At 40.4% G+C, this 20,881-nt stretch overlaps 1 protein-coding gene across 1 annotated transcript in view; it reads right to left on the reverse strand.

Moving 5' to 3' along the window:
• The window catches only part of zfpm1 (zinc finger protein, FOG family member 1), a 103,691-nt gene that overhangs the window by 18,658 nt on the left and 64,152 nt on the right, over nucleotides 1-20,881 (reverse strand). Inside the window, exon 4 of the mRNA XM_028003716.1 lies at nucleotides 5,468-5,586. Within this exon, the coding sequence (XP_027859517.1) occupies nucleotides 5,468-5,586 (119 nt within the window). The remainder of the gene's footprint in view (nucleotides 1-5,467; nucleotides 5,587-20,881) is intronic.

Consider the following 20,881-nt stretch of genomic DNA (forward strand, 5'->3'; position numbering starts at 1 on the left):
GAAAATAATTTTTAATATTATACACTTTAATGAGAAAGTACTAGTTTCACTGGCAGATTATTTCACTTAGAACATGGGAAAGAAACTTTTGTTATAAGTGAGGTCCCTCTTGAAAATGAGATCTCAACAGGGTTTATCTGGTTAAATAAGGAAAAAATAAATAAAAATAACCTCCCATTGGATCTGGTACTTTTAAAAAAATCAATATTAAGCAATTATTGACTGAAATCAAACTCATATTCCTTGCTGAAAAACTATTCTTTATTAACTAGATTTGGTAAGATTTGTGTTTTTGCAGTGAGGCTCTGGTTCTACAGGTTGAACACTACAAAAACACAAAATAATACCAAGTAATTTTGGTTTAGTTTTTTGTGCAAATATCTTTGTACACTTTTAATGAGACAAAACTAACTTATAAGTAACTTTTCAGCAAGAAATAGTAGCTTGTTTTAAGACAATAATACCTTATTGCTGAGAAGAAAAAAATATAGTAATTGTTCCACTGGCAGATTATTTCACTTATAGCATTGTAAAAAGTATCTTGTATTTAGTGAAATAATCTACCAGTGAAATTAGTACTTTTAAAGAAATATTAAGTAATTATTGACTGAAAACAAGCTACTATTTCTTGCTGAAAATGTACTTATAAGTTAGTTTTGCCTCATTAAAAGTGTACAAAGATATTTGCACCAGAAACTAGAACAAAAATACTTGATAAGATGTTGTGTTTTTGCAGTGTAGCAAAGTACAACTTCATTCATGTACCTGCACCTAAATAGATTTAATAATGGGTACTTTAAACTTTTACTCCAGTACATTTTACAGTAAGCAGCTATAAACAAACTGCCCTTCACAAATTATTAATAATGAGAATGGAAATAACTGAGCTCAATTTAATTTATCATGTAATTAATTGATTAATTGCGACACGTTTGTACAGTTTTATCTTATTTACTGCTCTCAGTGTGCCGTTCTTTCAGCAAATTGACTTTTTTCTTAACTCTGTGTACTCCGATTAATTGATTGCTTTGTTAGTTGAAAATCATTTCAATAATTGATTAATCACGATTAATTCAATTCAATTAATTGTTTTAGTAATATTCAAAAATAACCTTCCATCCCTTCCCAGATTGATGGGCAGCAACAGTTGCTTCTCTAAGGACATTTCTGATGTCTTTCCAACCTACAGAAAGCTGCCAAAACTTCTCAGATCAGCTTTGGGATAATAATGTCACTGTTGAATCTGTTGAGTGTTTTCTACACTTAAATGATTTTAGAAAGTTTTTTGGTTATTTTCCAACACATAAAACCCTATAATATGTTTTTTTCCCTCACAATTTCACTACAAAGTCTTTCTCCAGCACTCCAGATCCCCTTTAATGTTCCTCGTGTTTGACGTTCTTCTGGGGGGCATCGCAGAAGGTGCTTCAGCGCTCACCGTAATCATCGATTTGTCATCTTCTGAAGGAGCACCGTTTTAATTAACATTCTAATTTGATGGGCGGAGGAACGAGGGAAACAGAGAGGCAGAGAAACACTGTTGATGAGTCCAGATAAACTCAAAAGATCAGGATCAGGATGTAAACAAACAGACTCGGAGTCGGTGAGGAAAGGAGAGGAGGAGGAGACGACGATCACCTTCACTCGTCCTTCTGGGGAGGGGGAAGTGGAGGAATCGACGAGTAGAAGAGACTAACCAAAAAGTGTTTGAAAAGCCGTGGGTGGCGCGCCTTATCGCCCCAGTTCTCCTGGAGAGATTATTGGGGGATTAGTGCGAACGCTTGTTTCTAAAACATGATGAAAAGACGTTCGGTGCGTGATAACGCTTTGAACTCCACTACTCCGCTCCTTCTAGGATCGAGCCTTCAGGCCGCCTTTCCACGAAAGACAGGATAGGGGTGGGGTGAGCTGCCGGCTGCAGAACAATGCAGAGATGTTGCTCCTTTTGTCAGCCTGGACATCAGTCCGACAGATGCAACAAACTCCAGATTAGACAATCCCCCCACTTTCAAGAACGTCTTTCATCTAAGCTCAAAATTTCAAACGATCCTCGAACTTCAGGCCAATCACGCGCAGCCGCATTATCAGTTAATTACAGCAGGATCCAATCAGAGAGAGAGCAGATATAATATCAGATTTGTTGCGAGCGATCCAATCGGAGGAGCAGCTGCTTGACGCCGGGTTGCCATGGGAGGCTCGCTGACGAGGACCTGGCGGTTCACTGAACCAAAAACCGGGAGGAATCAGCAGCCAGCCGATCAGTCCATCAGTAAACATCATTATACCCTGTTCTAAAGTCCAACAGCCATATCAGCCAGAATATATTTAAATAGATAAATGGTTTTACGCCTCTTTCTCAAGAGATGCAAATGGCAGGATTTCCATATGACACAGGCCAGTTAACACGGAGCTAATCTAATGAAGGAGATCTGACAGCGGGAGAGAGCGGCGGCCGGATCTCATCTGCCGCCAACACACAATCAAAAGGCAACTCCTCATTGGTCCAAATCGACCATCAGCGCTCTGCGAGGGTCTGCTGGGATCAATGGGAGATAACAGGCCTCACAGCGAGCCGCAGCAGCGGGGAAGGAGGACCAGGACGGTCTGGTGAGGCAGAACGTCGGAGGTTACAGGTGGCAGGCTTCCACCCACGGTGGAGCTAGATTCACACCATACCTCCAAATCCATTTCCAGGATTAGAGGACTAATGTCTCAGTAAGATCTAGATAAACTCAACCATGCGTTTATCTTTAGTCGCATTGATTACTGAAAAATCAGTCCTCCAGCTGCTGCTGCTGGTGTTCCGACTAAAACCAGGAAGATAAAGCACATCGCCCAGTTCTAAAGTCCTTCCACTGGCTCACAGCTGAGATGGTCTTCTTTGAGTTAACAACAGATCCAGAAGCTCCCTCATTTGAAGGAATTGGAGTTGATCTGTAAAATCTTACCACCAAGTGAGAACATTACGCATTTTATCCTAGAACAGATTATGACGGGTCTGTGGCCTTTACAAAACATGTTTGTTACATTTTTTGCACAAAATTATTCTCAGATAAACACATTTTAGCTTGTTAAGGGCCTCTTGTCACTTTAAATCCAAATAAGATGCTGGGGGACACGACTCCAAACTCAACGTTTACACTCGCACATGAAAATGGCTGCAGACAGATGCGCAATTATACAACCGTATATCTTTGAAAAGCAGAAGTGGAACCTGCTGCGCAACCAACAAGAATACAGCAAGTGGTTTCTGGATGGCAAGTCAACAACAAAACACTCGTCTTTTCCAGCAGCTGTTGTGCAGCTGTAAAACCAGCTGACTAATTGTAATGGAGCTCAGCTTGGGTTGCTAGGTAACGGGCGGAACTCTGCTGTGGTTGCTAGGTAACGGCACATCGCCTGTTGAATGTGACTGGGTTTTTTAAACGGCTACATTTCCAGACACCAAAAAAAGTTAACTTATTGCCATTTTCTAAGCGCTTGGGCCATTTTTAAAGCAGTTTAGATCCAAATGGAAGTGTAAAAACGTTCAAAATGTGAATTTTGCACAATAGATCCCCTTTAAAGAGGCTGTGCCATCATATTTTGTGAGATTATTTACATCAGCTGCATTTTTGGGGACAAAAAAATAAAATAAATCTGCTCTTATGGCTCCAATTAAGCAATTGAAGAGATGGCTCATCCCAAAATACACAGAGCGTTCGGGATGAGACGGCCCTGACCCCTGCTGACCCCAGAGGGAGGGGACGGGGCGGACGTGGAGTGACAGTGGGGAGAAACACAGGAGGAATGTGAGATTACAGCCACTATCTCCTGCAGATACCGAAGGCTCCTTCAGCGCAAGGATGGGAGAGCGAAAATGGTTTTTAACAGTCAGGATGGGACGCTTTCCATGTGAATAAAAACGCTTGAACAGACAGAAAAAGGAGGAGAGGAAGGGAAGAACGAAAGTTGATGGGTTAGAAACTCACACACACACACACACACCCCACACACAGATATATCTGTACACTCAGAGGCGCACTGATAATAAATGAAATCTTAGAAATGAGAGCCTATCAAGCAGGAATCAATCACTGGGGTTTGTTGTCCAGGAGGATGGCGCCATGAGGAGATAAAAGACAGGCGGACGTCTGGGGAGGAGGCTGCAACAGGAGGAGGGCCGGGATTACATCAGCCTGGTTCTGGACGGGTCCGGATCTGGACTTCCATGTCAAACTTAAAACCGAGCCGAAAGGAAAGAGAGCGGGGATCACCGGGAAGAATCTGGGGAGGAACGAAGCGGTGTTCGTGCATCGGTCCAGGAAGCCTCACCCGGCATCAGTATCACATGATTAGATGGACGCCACATGATGCACGGAGTCAGGCTCTGATAGCGCTCCATCCGGTCCCACACGCTCTTCCCAAGGATCGCACACAAACGCCCGGCTTGTTTTCATTTCCAACGCTCTCACACGCTGACATGATACCGATGTTTACATTCACTGTCTCACTGCTGACCTCTGACCTCACCAGCAAAAGGTCTGCACAGATGGAAGATGCTGCACGCAGATGTTTTACGGAGCAAATGGACTCTAGAGACGAAGTAATACATGAAAAAAGTCACAACATTAAGAGAAAAAGTCGTAATATTATCAGAATAAAGTCGTAATAAAATGAGAATAAAGTCGTACGACTAATATATTACTGAAATATTACACTAGTAATAATAATAATAAAAATACTAATAATATACAAAAATAAACTTGTATATTTATTGCAAGAATAAAGTTGTAATAATACATTTCGGAATACGACAACAAAGTCATAACAAAATAAGCAAAAAGTTGCAATAATAGGAGAATAATGTGGTAGTGATACTACAATAAAATCTTAATCTTACCAGAATAAAGTTGTGATAATGCATTAATAATCTTGTTACAACTTTATTCTTGAAAAACTATGGCTTTATTCTTGTGTTATTACAACTTTTTGTCTCGTATTATTACAGCTTTATCTTGTATTATTACTGTGGTACGATTTTATTCTCTTAATGTTATGACTTAATTTTCATACTTTTTTTCTTGTTATCCAGACATTTTTCTTATATTTTGACTTTAGTCTGGTAATATTAAGACTTAATTCTTGCATCACTACACTTATCTCTAGTGTTATTATGACTTTATTCACATATTTTTATTTTGTCATAGCCTGTGTTAGGCTATGATATGATATGATCATTTTTTCTCAGTTAGAAAGCACATTTCAGCTGCTATATTTTTTTAATGAGTAAGACAAGGTTTATGTTAGTTGTTTCAGAGATGGATAAATCATAATTTGGAAATAATTTAGTATTTAATGGGGTCTCCTAACTTTTTTAAGCTGCAGCTGTTCAGAAACAGCTTCTGCGATGCACATCTGGACCAGCAGCTGCAGTTCATGCGTAAATCGCAGCGTGTTGGGTTCACTCAGCAGAAGCAGCTCTTACCTCTGTGCTGCCGTCTGATTGGAGGATTCCTGGCACCGGGCCCCAGACGGTGTCGGGCTGCAGGTCTCTGACCGCCACCACGCTGCTGCCACCATCTTCATCGCTCAGCTGCAGCTCATCTGCGAAGAACAGGAGAAGATGACATCAGTTCAACATCTCGGTTAAATGGAGGGAATTTAACGTTTAATGACCCGGATGGAAGAAACGCCGCCGCAGCCGAACTCGACTCAAACTCTACAGAAGATGATTAGGGCTGCCATTCAGACTTTAAACTCAAAGTTTTTACTTTGTTTCCTCAGAAACTGGCTTTTTCTCATAATTAATACTCTGTCAATCTATGTCAAAATCCAAGTAAAAAAACAAATATTCTGATATGTATGTAAATTATGTTCTTAGTATATGAAAATAATCACATGTTGCTGCACTGAAAGCCTGCCCCAAATTTACTTGCTAAATTTGAATTATAAGACTATATTACCTGATGGCTCAAAAACAATTTATACAATTCTGATTTTGAGAATAAAAAGGGTCATAAATCTGAGACTAAAATCAAAAATTTGAGAAAAAGTTAGTTGTAATATTAAAGCCAGAATTCTGAGCTTAAAGACAAAGTTCTGAGAAAAAAAGTCAAAATGTACGGAAAAAAATCTGAATTCTCATTTTAAAGTCAGAATTTTGAGAAAAAGTTAATAATTGCAATATTAGTCTAAATTCTGAAAAAAATGTCAAAACTTAGAGGAAAAAATGTCAGAATTGTTGGAGAATATTAAGAATTCAGAGTTTACAAACTGGATTCTGACATTAAATCCTTTTTTAAATTATTTTCTCTGCCCTAATCCTCTTCCTCGTTCTCTGGAGAAGCCAAGCCCCCTGAAGGCGGCACTGCCGTGGTCCTGCCAGCAGGGGGCGTCTGACCCCAGCCAGGCCTGCTCTTTCTGTCCCACCGGCTCAAACTGGGGGGAGAAACTTCCCGTCCACTTCCTCAAAGTGAAAAGATAAGCGCAGACGAATGGCGGTGAAGGCTGCGGTCGGAGCCTGCTGCAGCCCAGATAGAGCCGGTGGGCCCGGCGGACCCATCCATCCAGACTCAACCCAGGGCCCGAGTTTGGAGTTTGGGAAAAGGAATCACAGACAACTTTAATTATCTATTTATTTAGGTCATTTTTAACCTTTCCATCCAGTAAACACACACACAGTCGATTAATCATTAACTGGAGTACACAGACTCAAAAAAAAAAAAGAAAAGCCATTTAAAGAACAACATAATTTAGCAAAACTGTAAATATATATATATATATACACTTGTATTTAAAATAAAAAATACTTTTTACTTTTAGCTTCATCTGATTCAAATTATGTATGCTGTCAATCAACCCCATGTACTTGCTGCTAAATGTTCAACTGTAACTGTTGGTTACAGAAAAACTGTTTATCCGCCATCGTTGAGGCTAAGGTAACTAGCTTGAGCATTCACAACAGACTATGCTAGCTGTAGCGCAGCAGTGACCAATGGGAAGGGAAACGGGTGATTGGCAGCGCCAAGACCCGCCTCCTGGCTCTGATTGGTTATTACTATTTAACTGGGAGAAGGCAGAATAAATCGAGTCTCATAGTAAAGTGTCATGACAGTTTCAACAAACATGTAAAAAACTATTTTTTATTTGGCTTTAAGTCGCTCACCCCTGCTACCAAATCATAAAAATCTGAGGATAAATGAAGGAAGTGGCGAGCGTTTGGATGGGATTAACAGATTACTTGAGCAGCCTCTGGACCTGACCTCTTCATCTGATCAAAACAGAAACCAACCTGCCCCCCCCCTCTCTCCACTCCTCCTCCTCCTCCTCTCGCCTCTGCCGTTTCAGGGGGGGTCGGCCTAAAGTGGCGGGCCAGATAAGAGTGTTTGTCTAACACTCTCCATGTCAAAACACTCATCTATCTTCTCTGTATCTATCCCCAGCAGAGAACAACGGACAGACGCTGATAAAATGGCTTTCCCACAGCCCCCCCGGGGGGGTTGGGAGGCTGTGGGGGGGTTACAGAGGGAACAGGAAAGAAGAAGACGTTAAGTTAATAAAACAGCCCTGAAAGTCAGAGAGAAGCTGAACACGTTGCTGTTTCTGTCGGAAACACTTTTGTGGTGAAAATCGCTCAGGAAGTGGTTTGTTCCTCCTGACTCGCAGTGACACAGGTGCCGGCGTGATCGCATTTTATGGAGCTGATGCTATCTGCGTTATCAGGATCGGCCGTTTCAGAAGGAAACTCTGAGCTCGACTCAGACCGGACCGGGACGAACGCGTCCAAAAGTCCGGCCTCCGTCCCGCCTGCTATCGTCTGACCGGGCCGCGGTCGGCCACGCTGACCCCGCTTATCTCCACACTCCATCAATGTCCAGTCCGCCTCCCTGCCATTGGCCAATCCTTGCCACATGGGACGCTTATCGGGCTGAGCGGCGCCTCTGACCCTCATTGTGAAACTTCATGAGGATCTGACCTCAGTAAAGAAACTCAGATATTAACCTAGAAACAGTCTGACACCAGTCTGCTCCCGCTGTGACCTTTCAGGGAAGATTTCTGGATCACTGCAGCTTTTTAAACCATTGTTTAACTAATTAAAGAGGAAATAAGGCTTTCAAAACCAACCTGGCTCTATGTGGAAAAGTATTTTTTTGTTTTTACAGTGTAGCTACTTACTAGCTCAGCAGCATCATTTTTATAATAATCCAAAAAAAAAAACATTTTAACATAAAAATGCTTAAATTCAGTAAGTATGAAGTAGAAAAAGTAATTAAAAACTGCCAATTTTACAGCAAATGTTGACTAAAAGTCAAACTGGAGTGTGTTTATGTTTCTGTGACATCACCTGGAGAGGTTCTGAGAGAATTATATCGCCATGGTTACGGTTTAATGAAGAAACTTAAGGGAAGAGCATCACTACCAATGCAGACAGTGGAGCTGCTATCACTGCATTTCCACTAATGAGAGCAGCTGGATAATCCCGACAGGTTAGCAGCGTCCACTGAGGTAGCGGAGGCCTCCAACAATCCTAATCCCTGCTAATTACCCCCCCCCCGTCAGCCAGAGACCCTCTTAATGACCCGCATAACCTCCCCTTCACTGCCACATTCAGCATGTGAGGTAAAAACACACACATGACCCATTCCTGAATGCGCAAAGCTCGTTATCACACACACACCCCCACGTCAGCGGCTATACACACACACACACACACACACAAAGGCTTATCGATACAGACGCTTCGGCAGCCACTGGGGCGTCCAGGCCTCTTTGACGAGCCAACACAATAAAACAATCAGCCGTCATTAATGAAATGACTAACGCAATTAACCGAGGAGTGGCGGTGATGGGGGTTCGGGGGATTAGGGAGCAGGTGGGGGTGTCGAGGTGAAGGTGGCGGAGACCAGGAGGAGGTTGTTACCGGATTCATGGATCAGCGCCGCTTTCTGATGGTTTAATTAATGCGCGCTGTCAATGTGAAATTAGACAAATCAAAGTTATTATGAGGGAAGGAACGGAAACAGGAGAGAGTCCTGAGATATGGAGGAAAGGAACGGCAAGGCAGGGGACGGAGGGAGATGAGATGGAACGGGAAGGGCAAGGATGGAGATGGTTCCCCAGCAATCACAGGAAAAATACTTTATGGACAAATACTGACAGAGGGTTGAGATAATTTAAAGAAAATTACAATAATTTATGATAAAAGTAAGGATTTACATTAAGAAACTGAATAAAAACTTTACTGGTGGATGATGGATGGATGGATGGATGGATGATGGAGGAATATATAGATGGATGGATGGAGAAATAGATGGACGGATGAAAAAAGGTTAGCAAATCCAACACAATCAGAGGTCAGTGAATGCGACGCCGTCTCAGAGGTCAGTGAATGCAACGTCGTCTCAGAGGTCAGTGAATGCAATGCCGTCACAGAAGTCAGTGAATGCGACGTGGTCTCAGAGGTCAGTGAATGCGACGTGGTCTCAGCGTTCCTCCTGCAGGTAAACGCCGTCATCGTGGATTTCTTCTGTAAACTGTCCAGGACACACGGGGAAGAACATGACGGACGAATTTGTTCCTCTGGCAGATTAACAGCTCCATCTCCACAACTTGGAGGGAAAATTAATTAAACCTGCAGGTGGGCTGTTATCTTAACTGATGTGTCATATTAATAATAAATGCTTATTAAGTAAAAAAGAAAAAAACTCCACCAGTTCGGGAGAAATTCCAAGCAAGTTTCAGCTAAAGATGGGAGGTAAGAGTTTTAGAGGTTCAGATGCTTAAATCTGCAGGAATGTTGATTATTACAACTTTACTGCTGATTTAACCCAGACTGAGAAATGCCTCTGACTGAAGCGTAAAGCAGACCTGGGAAATCTGGACATTAGGAAAAGCAGCAGAACCTGTTATTCTCCATGCAGCCTAATTGACTTTTAAAAAGACTATTGTTGATATCAAATGAGCTCATCGCGACGGAGCTATTGATTTTTTGACACCACACAACAGGAAATCTTTATCTCTGTGCTGCTCCGACCCGGCGCTAATAGGTGGGGTTTAGCCTCAGCTGAATGACAAATCCTGACGCTGACTCCCATTTCAGTCCCTGCTGCCTCTCCACAACCATAATCAGCTAAAACAAATCTAGCTGGAAACAGACAAAAACATTCAAAACTCACCAGTTTCTACACAGAAAAATGCATTGCTGCTTGAATAAAAGTACTTTCTTTTACTCAAGTAAAAATGTTTACTTTTACTAGAGTACATTTTTGTACACCAAAGCTTAAACCTGGGACTCCTTTTTATATCTATATGATCCCTCTAGCTCAGGTTATGACAAGAAATAAGATTAGTTACCATGACTACGCAGATGATACACAGGACTGATGTCAACATATTTGATGTACATTGATAAATTTGATGATGTCATTTGACAAAATGTAATGTTTATTGTAGAGTTGGACAATAAATCAATAACAATATCACGATAGACAGGCGATCAATTTCAATAGAAAATACTTCTGATAGGTTACTCAATATTCAATGTATAGAATATTCACTGAACCCTAGTCCAGAACCGCAAGGCATTCTGGGAGATGTAGGCAGAGGAAAGGCTTTAATAGCTCAACCTCTCACAGCGAGCTAAGCTAGGTTGGTGGCATCAACAAACTCACTCGCTCTTTGGTTACCTAGCAACTCACTTGCTCTTTGGTTACCTAGCAACAACCTGTTGAGTAATTTACGGAGCAGCAGTTAAAGTTTCAGCACCGTGCCTTGAATAAAAAATAAAAGAGCAACAGCATGGAGTAAAAACTGGATAAAACAGGAAATGTCACGCCAGCAGTTTGGTAGTATTTCAAATGTTTAAAACAAAAAAACAAATCATTAATTATCAGTTTAAAAAATTACTGATACTGACTGATATGAAAAGCTTACATCAGCCACATTGTCCAGCTCTACTTTTTTTGCTTGTTTTCACAATTGATGAAGTAAGATGTTTTTATGAAGCACTTGTTGCTGAAATGTACAAATAAATTCAACTTTAACATAAGTGCAGCGTTTGAGTACGTTCACCACTGTTCATAACAAAGACATTCTACATCTTTGGGGCGCCCCAAACCTCGGGGCCCTGGGTCCGATACGTCCTTCCTAAAGTCCAGAACACAGTGAGCATTGTTTATCCACAGTGGTAGACGCAGCTTCGAGGAATTGTCTGATTTTCCCAGAAATTGCCACCTCTGATTTGTTTTCCCGCTTTCATGCCGCCTACCCGGCGTTTCTCATTAATGACCGCTCTTGTCATTTCTAACGCTGCCTGATAAAGGGCCTCAATCTGGCAACAAGCGCGACCCGACGGCGCCTTCTTCTCTCCGTCTCATCTTCCCCCTCTCCGTGATCTTCCTCGCAGAACCCCTGGGTCCCCGGAGTCCGGCAGGCTCGGCTCGGCTCGGCGGCAGATAGACATTTCTGGGATAGGCATCTGCTGCTCAGGACCACGCAATCATTTCCATTTTACCCTCTGTTGCACAGGCAAGATAAGACACCTGCGTAGCCCCGCTAATCAGATGAGCTTCAACAGAACTTTATCATTGACATTTACCACTGTTTACCCAACTAATTTCTCTTAACTGCACTGCTGAACTTTTATCTACAAAATACATACAGCAGCAGAAAAGAGCAAGAAGCAAACATGCAAATTTACAAATATGCGAAGAAAGATAAACCGAGGAGGAAAAACTAAACAAATTTTTTTCTGTTCAGAGGACGACGGGGGTGAAAACGGTGACAGAGCCACTGTTGGGAGGATGAGCAGCTTCTTCCTCCTCTTTTTTTGTGGCGGAAGACAATTAGAGAAAATAATGATATTCACAGATGGAAACTTTTTCTTAAAGCTGCAGTATGTAACTTTAATATATATATATATATATACATATATATATATATATATATATGTGTCTTATACATTTACTGAAACAGTCACAGAGTGATAAGAGATAATCTGTGAAACAAATTTATTTGCAACATCTGCTGTCTTTAGAAATGCCCAAAAACAACCAATCAGAGCCAGGCGGAGGGTCTTAGCGCTGTCAATCAACATAATTTACTCGCTGCTAGGTGTGATAATGGTGGCGAAACAACTTACAGTTAAAGGAAAACTGTTTATCTAGTGGCTTGATTTTTCCACAGATGATCTGTTTCATCCCATATTGCCATGACTAAGTGACAGTTTCAACAAATTTGTAAAAAAATATTTTTTATAAAAGTTACATACTTCAGCTTTAATGGCTTAAAGGATGCTAGCTAAAATCCTTCAGGTCAGTCGACCCGTCTCTGTGCTCCAAAGGTAGAAATGTTAAATGACCCTTCTCTGGTAATGCTAGTGTTAAAACACCATATTTCTAATGTTTTCCTTCTGTAGCCACCTGCTAATCATCTGCTCTCCTGGGAATCTCTAAGCTCTCCATGGCTGCACACGACTGGCTCTGTGGTTAAAACAGGGGCCTCCAGGGGCCACAAAGGCCTGGTGAGAACACGTTACACTCCAAAGCTGGTCTTTTTCAACTAGCTTGAAGCTTTAATAAATCAAACGGATGAACTTCTCACCCTCAACTGGTTTCTAAATTGGCTTTGGTTGGTCCACATGATGAGATTCATCTCCAGTGAAGTTATTCCAGTCTGTTGTGGTGAAGAAGGTGGTCAGCCTAAAGACAAAACTCTCGATTTGCAGGATAAGGGGTTTCTCATTCCAACCCTCTATCCTCATCTAAAGAGGAGGCCTACTGGGCATCTCCATTTCAAAGCTTTCAACGGATACTGAGAAAAAACAGAAACTATTTGGTGAAACTATTTTCCTCTTTTATTCATGGAAACTCTTAGAGGAAACCAACTGGTTCAAAACGGATTTATGAAAAGATAGATTAATGATTGGATTCATGGGTGGATGGATGGATGGATGGGTGGATGGATGGATGGATGTTCACAGCTTGAATTTGATACAGTCAATCTGTGTTCTGTAAAACCTGGATCTGACTATGATCTGGTTTCTGTTTGGATCTGACTATGATCTGGTTTCCGTTTGGGATCTGACTATGATCTGGTTTCTGTTTGGATCTGACTATGATCTGGTTTCCGTTTGGGATTTGCTCTACAGAAGAGTCTGGAATCAGCTTTGTTCAGAGTCTCCCGGATCAAGGAGGCAGCTCAGATCGTGGAAGTCATTTTAATCTAAAACTGCGTGTCAGACAGAAAGAGCAACTGTAAGAGTGTGTCTGCGTTTTGGGGCGTATTTCAGGAGAATCGCCTTCTCCTCATCCACACTTCCTCTATCTCTCAGAGTTTCTCTCCCGTCTGCTGGAGCCTGTCACAAATTGAAAGTGAAGACCTTCCAGAAGCCAGACCTGATAATCACATATAAATTAATTAGAAAATGTTTCTTGACATTCTCTACGCACAGATGGGAAGAGGGGGAAAAGACTGAGGCAAAGCCACAAAATTAATTGTACGCTATGTGACTCCGATAATTAATTCAATCATTAATTCATGTCTGCTTTAACAACTCCTTCTGGCTCCTGTGAGGAAGGACATTTCATTCAGGCGGGTTTCGGCAGCTCGGCCGCAGGGAGGAGACGTGGAAAAGTTGGAGAGTGACAGACTCAGATCTGTAAAATCTGGGGGTCGTGAAGAGGTTCGCCCAACCTGCCGCAAACAGCAAGACGCACAAAGACAGAAGATTTGGGAAATGGAAATTCAATAAGTGGCTGATATTCTAGATAGCATAGAGCCAAAATAATCAGAATTTCATCTGATCCAGTTTATATTTCATTGGTTAAGATCCATTCATTTTTTTCAGGCTGCAGCAACTTTAGTTGTTTTTTTTTTGTCATGAAGTCATGAATTTTATTTTGTTCCACAGATTAGTACTGGGTCCTAAATTTTTATGTAAAATTCTCCAAGTTGCAAATTTGACAACAACACTACATGGGGGTGGACAATAAATGAATAACATAAAACGCAATAGACATGTGATCAATATCAATAGATAATACATCTGATTATAATCTATACTGACAATTATCGATATTAACTGATATGAAATGCTTATATCATGCTCTAACTCTACAAAAACCCAAAGTATTTTTGATTTACTGTTAAGTGCAAATATCTTAGTATGCTTAAAAAAAAAGATCAACATACAAGTAACTTTTCAGCCAGATATGGGAGCTCATTATCGGTCAATAATTTCTTACTATTGATTAAAAAAACATCCTAGCTCAACTAGCAGATTTTTATATCTGTTGTCAAACTCGAGGTGCTTCTGCAGACACAAACCTCCCTCACATCTTGAAGGGTGAGGGGAAAGAATGGGTGATTGTTGTTTAATAAAGGAAGGAAACTGGTGAGTGAGAGATACTGAGGAGGACGCAGAGAGAAAGAGACAGAATGTGATAAGAAAGAGATAATGTGGGGATGAGGAAAATGAGCCGAGGACTCGGGTGATGTGCTTCACTGCATACATGAAGCTTTGTCACATCTTTTACTGTTTTACTTTAAATCTTTGGTGGGCTGTTTTAGGGTAAAAAGTTTAAGTTAAAGCCTGGTCTGTTAACGGTGCATTCACACCTGCCTTGTTTGGTCTGATTTAATTTAACTTCAGATTGTTTAGAAAGTCCGTTTTGTTTGGTGTGAATACACAATCAAACTCTGATGAGAACCAAAGATGTAAACTCTGGTCCTCCTACAAACCTCGGCCTCTGTTCGGCGTAAGTGAACTCTGGTGCGGTTTGAATGAATATGTGAACGCCAAGCACACTGGAGACCGCTCCAAAAGCAGGAAGCAGAGTACAACGCAAGGCATTCTGGATAAATACAGCCGAAACAAAGACCCGTGTCTGGCATTAGCAGAAGAAATGGCTCGTGTTTTTTGTCAAAGACAAAAGAGAAATCTTATAACCACTAAAATCTGACGCTACTCCATTTTTGTTTACATTTCATGAAGAAGGAAGTTGCTCTCAGTGTTTTTTTCCGAGGTTTCTGTGTCATTTCCTTCAGTGGTTCTTAGTGCAGCGCCCTCACAGGCTAGGAAGGGAACAGGTCTTTCAAAGGGTTTGATTCATTTGACAGCTTAGTTCAAAAGCCAACCGCACCAGCTAAACAATTTTTATGTTAGCATAAGCTAACGCTTTCAACACATGGTGTCTAACTGAGGCATACTGCTACCGAAAGTCATTACAAACAATTTCTGACAGTAAGTGAGAACATCAACAATGATCTGGGGGACACATTTCAACCAACTATAACCCTGAGGAGCTCCATCTCTTGGCAATGAACCGGCCAACACAACTGCATCATCTGCAAAAAACTGAACAGAGACCAAGCTTTCTGAAACTACAGACTACATCCTGGTGTGCAGGAATGATGAGGTCAAAGGTGAAGCTTGGTTTAGCAGGCATCACCTGTTGACTAGAGTAACCAGTCCCAACTGTACCAAACTCAAACTTCAGCAGAACATTTCGGAGTTAGAGGAGGATTTACAGGATGTGGAATGGTTGCTGCAGGAGAATATCTGACAATGCAGCTGGTAGGAGAGTATTTCAGCCTTCCTGTACTCACTTCCTGGTCCACAGTGGATGAACTTTGTGGAGAAAGTTCATTCCTTCTAAGGACTTGTCATCAATCATCAAACCTCTGCTTAGAGTTTCAAGCCATCTCACTCGATTGCCATTCAACTTTTACACCAGTAGAGCAAAAGAAACCATCAGTCTGCCAAAAGCTGCACGTTCAGAGCCACCATGATTAAAATTTCCCATCCGCCTACCTTCTAACCTCTCTGACTTAGAAATACTTCGCCTTTAATTTCACTATCTGAACTGCTCCTCTGTTCCTCTCATTGATCCTTAACCCCTCTTCCAGCCCTCATTAGTTATCTCTGCACTCTAAAACTCAATTTCTGCTGTCTGAAACACTCCCATCTTCATCTCACCTGTTCCATCATTCCTTCTTTCATCGCTACCTTGAACGTCAAACATGACAAAATAGCAATTTTGACCCAAACAGCAAAAATGGAGAAAAGATGTAGTTTTTGTTTTTAGATTAAATACAATTTTATGAGTTTAAGCTACTGATTTGATTAAATTGTTTCCAAAGTATTGGTTAAGACTTGTGTAGTCTATGTTTTAAATTGGCTTTTTGTTGCTTTTATAACTTAATTTTAGTGAGATGCCTGTTTTTGACCATTTTAGATACATTTCTTGTACTTTAGGCTATTCAGCTCTGACTCCTTTAGGCAGAAAAGGCTCGTAGGGTGAATTCTCACCAGCTCTGTTTATTCTGCTTAATTTGAACTCTAGTTTGTTTGCGGATTAGTATTCAAAGAAAATTCACCTATTTGTAGATTTGTTTGTAGAGAATATGCAAAAAAAATGCAGCTGAAATTAAGAGTGGAGATGAAGACTGTAGACATTTGCTTTAGTGCTTTACCAATATGGTTCCCACTGTGCGAATAAATACATTTTAAGGCATATTTGTTGTTTGAACTATTAAAATAGGCAGTTTTAAACATTCTTAGAGCGGGTGTCAAGTATTTGCATGCAGTTGTTGACACTAACCCCCACTAATACTGAGGGTTCACTGTATTCTGGTATTTAGTTTCAAAGAAATCTAATGGCTTTCTTACAAAGCAGAGCAACAAAAAACTCAGCAGTGCACAGCAACAGGAGGGGGAGGGGCAATGCTACATCAATCTCTGCCCCATAGAGCTGGAAAAAAAGTCTAATTTGTCTGATATAAGTTCAAATTACCTCTTGGTCAACTTTTGTGTTGATAAAACTTTTGTAACTCACCAAATCCCTGATGAATCTAAAATAAGACAGAAGAAAATATTTCAGCTCCAAAATTGAAATTCCCAAATAGATATTAGCAAAACTAGCAGTAAATGGACAAATAAAGGAAGAACTACTTGTGAAGTAATCTTTAAATGTGATTTTCTTTATCAAAAGGAAAAAAATGCAGCAGAATAAACTGATGAGGGAGCACCTTGTGTGGTTCATGCTCTGTATGTAAATGTGGCTCCAACATCTTCCATTCCTCAGCACAAATAAATTAAACTCTCAGCATTGATAATAGGCGCACAGTGTGGTTTCATGCACCACTATAATTAACTGCAGTATGATAACCCAACGTCAACCCCCCTCACACACAGGCAGCCTGGTAAATAACAATAGTAACCATTATTACGTCTGCCTTTATAATGCTTTACTGGAGCTCATTTGAATATTTCTGGTGGGGAAGGATAAGGAGCGGAGAGTGCTGGCCATGCAGGAAAACCGCCGTGACCAGCTGGAGTAAAAAAAAAAACCCAGGACACTGGAAACCTTCATCTATCACTGCAGGGGAAGCCGGGGTACCCAGAGGGAACCCATGTATGTACCAGGAGAACATGCAAACTCCATGTAGAAAAATCTCAGGGCTCATTTAATGTTAAAAATCTTTAGATGTTGACACAAGCTACATCATTTCACGTCAAACCCTCCCATCTCCTCATGGACTCCTCTGAGGGTCTGCTGTGTCACCGGTCTCCATGACAACAGCGGGAAAACCCTTCATCTGTGTCACATCCGGCCCAAATGATGACTGATGGTTCTCAAGAAACACAGCTTGAGTTTGAATTAAACTAAAAACGAAGTAAAATAAAAAGTTTGGTTTGTTTAGGGAGGTGTGAATATGTAATCGAACTTTTATTTGGTCCTAAAAGGACCGGAGGCTGCTTCAAAAACAGGAAGTGGTCTGCAGCCCAGAGCATTCTGGGTAAATACAACCAAAACAAACAGGAGAAATGGCTCTTTGCCTTTTACTACAGACAAGAGAAATCATACATCCGCTAAAATCTGACGGAACTCCATTTTTGTTTACATGTAAACATTTTTGTTTACATGTCTTCTTCAGAGGTTTTTTGTATTTTTCTTTCAGTGGTTCTTGGTACAGCGCCACCACAGTTCAGGAGGGGAACAGCTTTTTTTAAAAAGAGGTTTTAGTTCATTCGAAACAGTAAAGAGTGAAAGTAGGACTGGAAAATATGGCTGAAAAACTTATTACGTTATAACAGTTTCATATCAGTCCAAGTTGATCATTTTTTTGTTGCTTTAAATATATGAAATACTGCTAATACTGTTGGGTTTTTTTTAAGCAGTTATGAGTCATAGTGGCAAAAACCTGAAACTGCTGCTGCGCGAGTTACTCAACGGGTTGTTGCTAGGTAACCAAAGAGTGAGTGAGTTTGTTGATTTCACCAACTTTGCTTAGCTGGTTGATAAGTTGAGCGGCTAAAGTCTTTGCCTACATCCCCCAGAATGCTGTGCGTTTCTGGATTGGAGTTCAGTGAATGTTCTATCAGACGTATAATCTATCGATATTGATCATGTGTCTATCCTTATATGTATTATTGATTTATTGTCCGGTCGTTGATGTTAAAAAAAAGGAACAAATTTTGGTCTCCGATGGAGCCGAATCCAACGGACCATCAGGTGTGAAAACCTCCTGATTCTCCTCCAGATTAACCAACTGCCTCTCTGCTGCTTTTCTTATTACTCTGTGAGACGTTCAAAGCTCAGTATGTTGTTTTAATAACTAGCTTTGCTGTAAACTTTCTGATCTGGCTGCTGGGTTTCTCTGTCTTCATGATGCCGGTTGTTCTAATAAACCTCGGAGGTCTTCCTTTTCTAATCACTTGACTTCTTCTAGCATAAAAGCAGAGTTCATGCAAATCCACCATACTTTTTATTTCTGAAACACTATCTCCACCTTTTCTTAATTTTGCCAATCCGTCTGTTAGTGTAAGGATTTAAACCAACATACTCTTGGTTTTCCATCATTCCTCCGGTCGGTGAGTCTCCCTCTTTGACCGCCGGCGGAGGTTTCTGCCGGTGGAGAGGATGTGTGGACCGCCAGGCAGCCATCCAGCGAATGACAGGGGATTACTCTGACACCGCATTTGCATATCAAGAATTTTAAGCAACCAGGGAGAAAATATCGAACCCTGCAGCCTGCAAGGTCATTCAAAAGACACTTTTTTCTCTCCTTCCTCCCATCTCTTCGTAATTTATTTTGCATATCATGCAAGTGCGGACGCAGTGAAGATTAAAAAAAGGCGGCTTTGGCATATCATGCCATCCCTGATAGGGAGGCAGCTCCCACCTAGATTTCATGCCACCGCCACCACGCCCTCAGCAAACCGACACTCGCTTATATCTTGATCGCTTTAAGACAAAATAAAAACAAAATTTACTGAAGCTTCTAATCCAGCTCCTCATCTCTTTAATTTTAAGGCTTCTTCATATCAGCTGAAGCCACAAACAGTTTGATGGTTGCAAAAAGAACCAAAAAAAAACTAAAAATGAAGAAAAAAACAGCAACAAACGGAGAGAATCATCTGCTGTGATCTCTCACATTAAGGGACGTGTTCAGATTCACACAGAAACACAGAGACTTCGCTAAACACGTCGAGTCGAAGCCAGTAATGAATCACATTATCTGTAAAGAGAAAGAAAACCCCCGAAATTAAAATGTTCTGTTGTTGTTTTCTCTCTTTCATGTTAATATCGGCCTGTTCGGCAGCAACAAAGACCGATCTGAATAAAATATTTGAATAAATTAAGAGATTCGTATCAGGAGGTTAGAACACAAACTAGGCTCAGAAAGGGAAATTAAAATTTTCATATCTAGGAATTACTGGTTTCCAGACGAGAATAATTCACTTTTTTTATCATGAGAAATATAATTACCGGATTACTATTCTATGAATTTGTACAAAACCCAGCATGACGATTACTAGTCGCAAGGTTTATAATGAATCATAAAGTACACTTATTTTTCTTAAACATGTCACACATGTTTCAGAACATGTGTGACATGAACAGGCAAAAAAAACATTCAAATGTTTGGTAAGTGTAGAGAACCTGAAATATAATGGAGTGAATGAGAGTCTGGGTTTGAGCTCTCTGCACTCTGGACTGACTGGGGAGGAAACTGGGAGCGTGACAGGAGTTTAAATAAAACAAAGTTTCTGAATATTTCACTGGGTCAGAATCTAGAGTGACATCATCACTCGAAGCTGAAGAAAGAATCTAAAATTTAAATTGTGATTGTGCAAAATCTACAAAAGTCATCAAAGTGAAACTTTAATCCAGGAAAGTACAACTTTCAATGAATCATTTAAACTTTAAACTGTGTTTCTACTAAACAGTATGGCTGAGCTGTGGACGTCCAAACATTACGCTAATGCTACAAACGTTAGGGTAATGTAAGCATTTTTAGCTAATGTCATGAAGACATCGATAAAAGTTATTGCATATAATTCATGATTCCACAGAGAAAGCATGCTAATGGTTAGATCAAAACGTTTCTCAACATTGAACAGATTCAGAGTCTAGAGTGACATCAGAACTGAATATTTCATGGAAAAATCAGAAATAATTGATTAAAATTGATCGGCACGGCGAAGCTGTGGACTCCGATGACTCCTATCCAGTTTCAGACTAAAGGATAAAACTCACATTTTTTATAAATATGAAAAAATAAAGTCCACAAAACGTGATTAGACAAATGTCCTATCAAACTAATCCTGTATTTTTTTTTTAATGGACACAGGAAGTTTATAGCAACAAGAGTTGCTTTTGTGTTGAAAATCAAAAATATTACGCACAACTTAAAGATTTTATTTCCTGAGCTTTGACTTAAAGTGTTCATTTTAGTTAAAATTATAAAATTGTGATTTTAAATTTTACATATTTTTGTATTATTTTAGATGTAATATGTTAAATATTTTTGTTTAACTGTCATTATTTTTTAAAATAACTGTTCACTTTGCCATCAAAGGGTTTTTGTAATTAATTTTTTAAAAAAAGCCAAA

This window comes from Xiphophorus couchianus, chromosome 2 (genome assembly GCF_001444195.1).
Source record: "Xiphophorus couchianus chromosome 2, X_couchianus-1.0, whole genome shotgun sequence".
In the NCBI taxonomy this organism is placed as follows: Eukaryota; Metazoa; Chordata; class Actinopteri; order Cyprinodontiformes; family Poeciliidae; genus Xiphophorus; species Xiphophorus couchianus.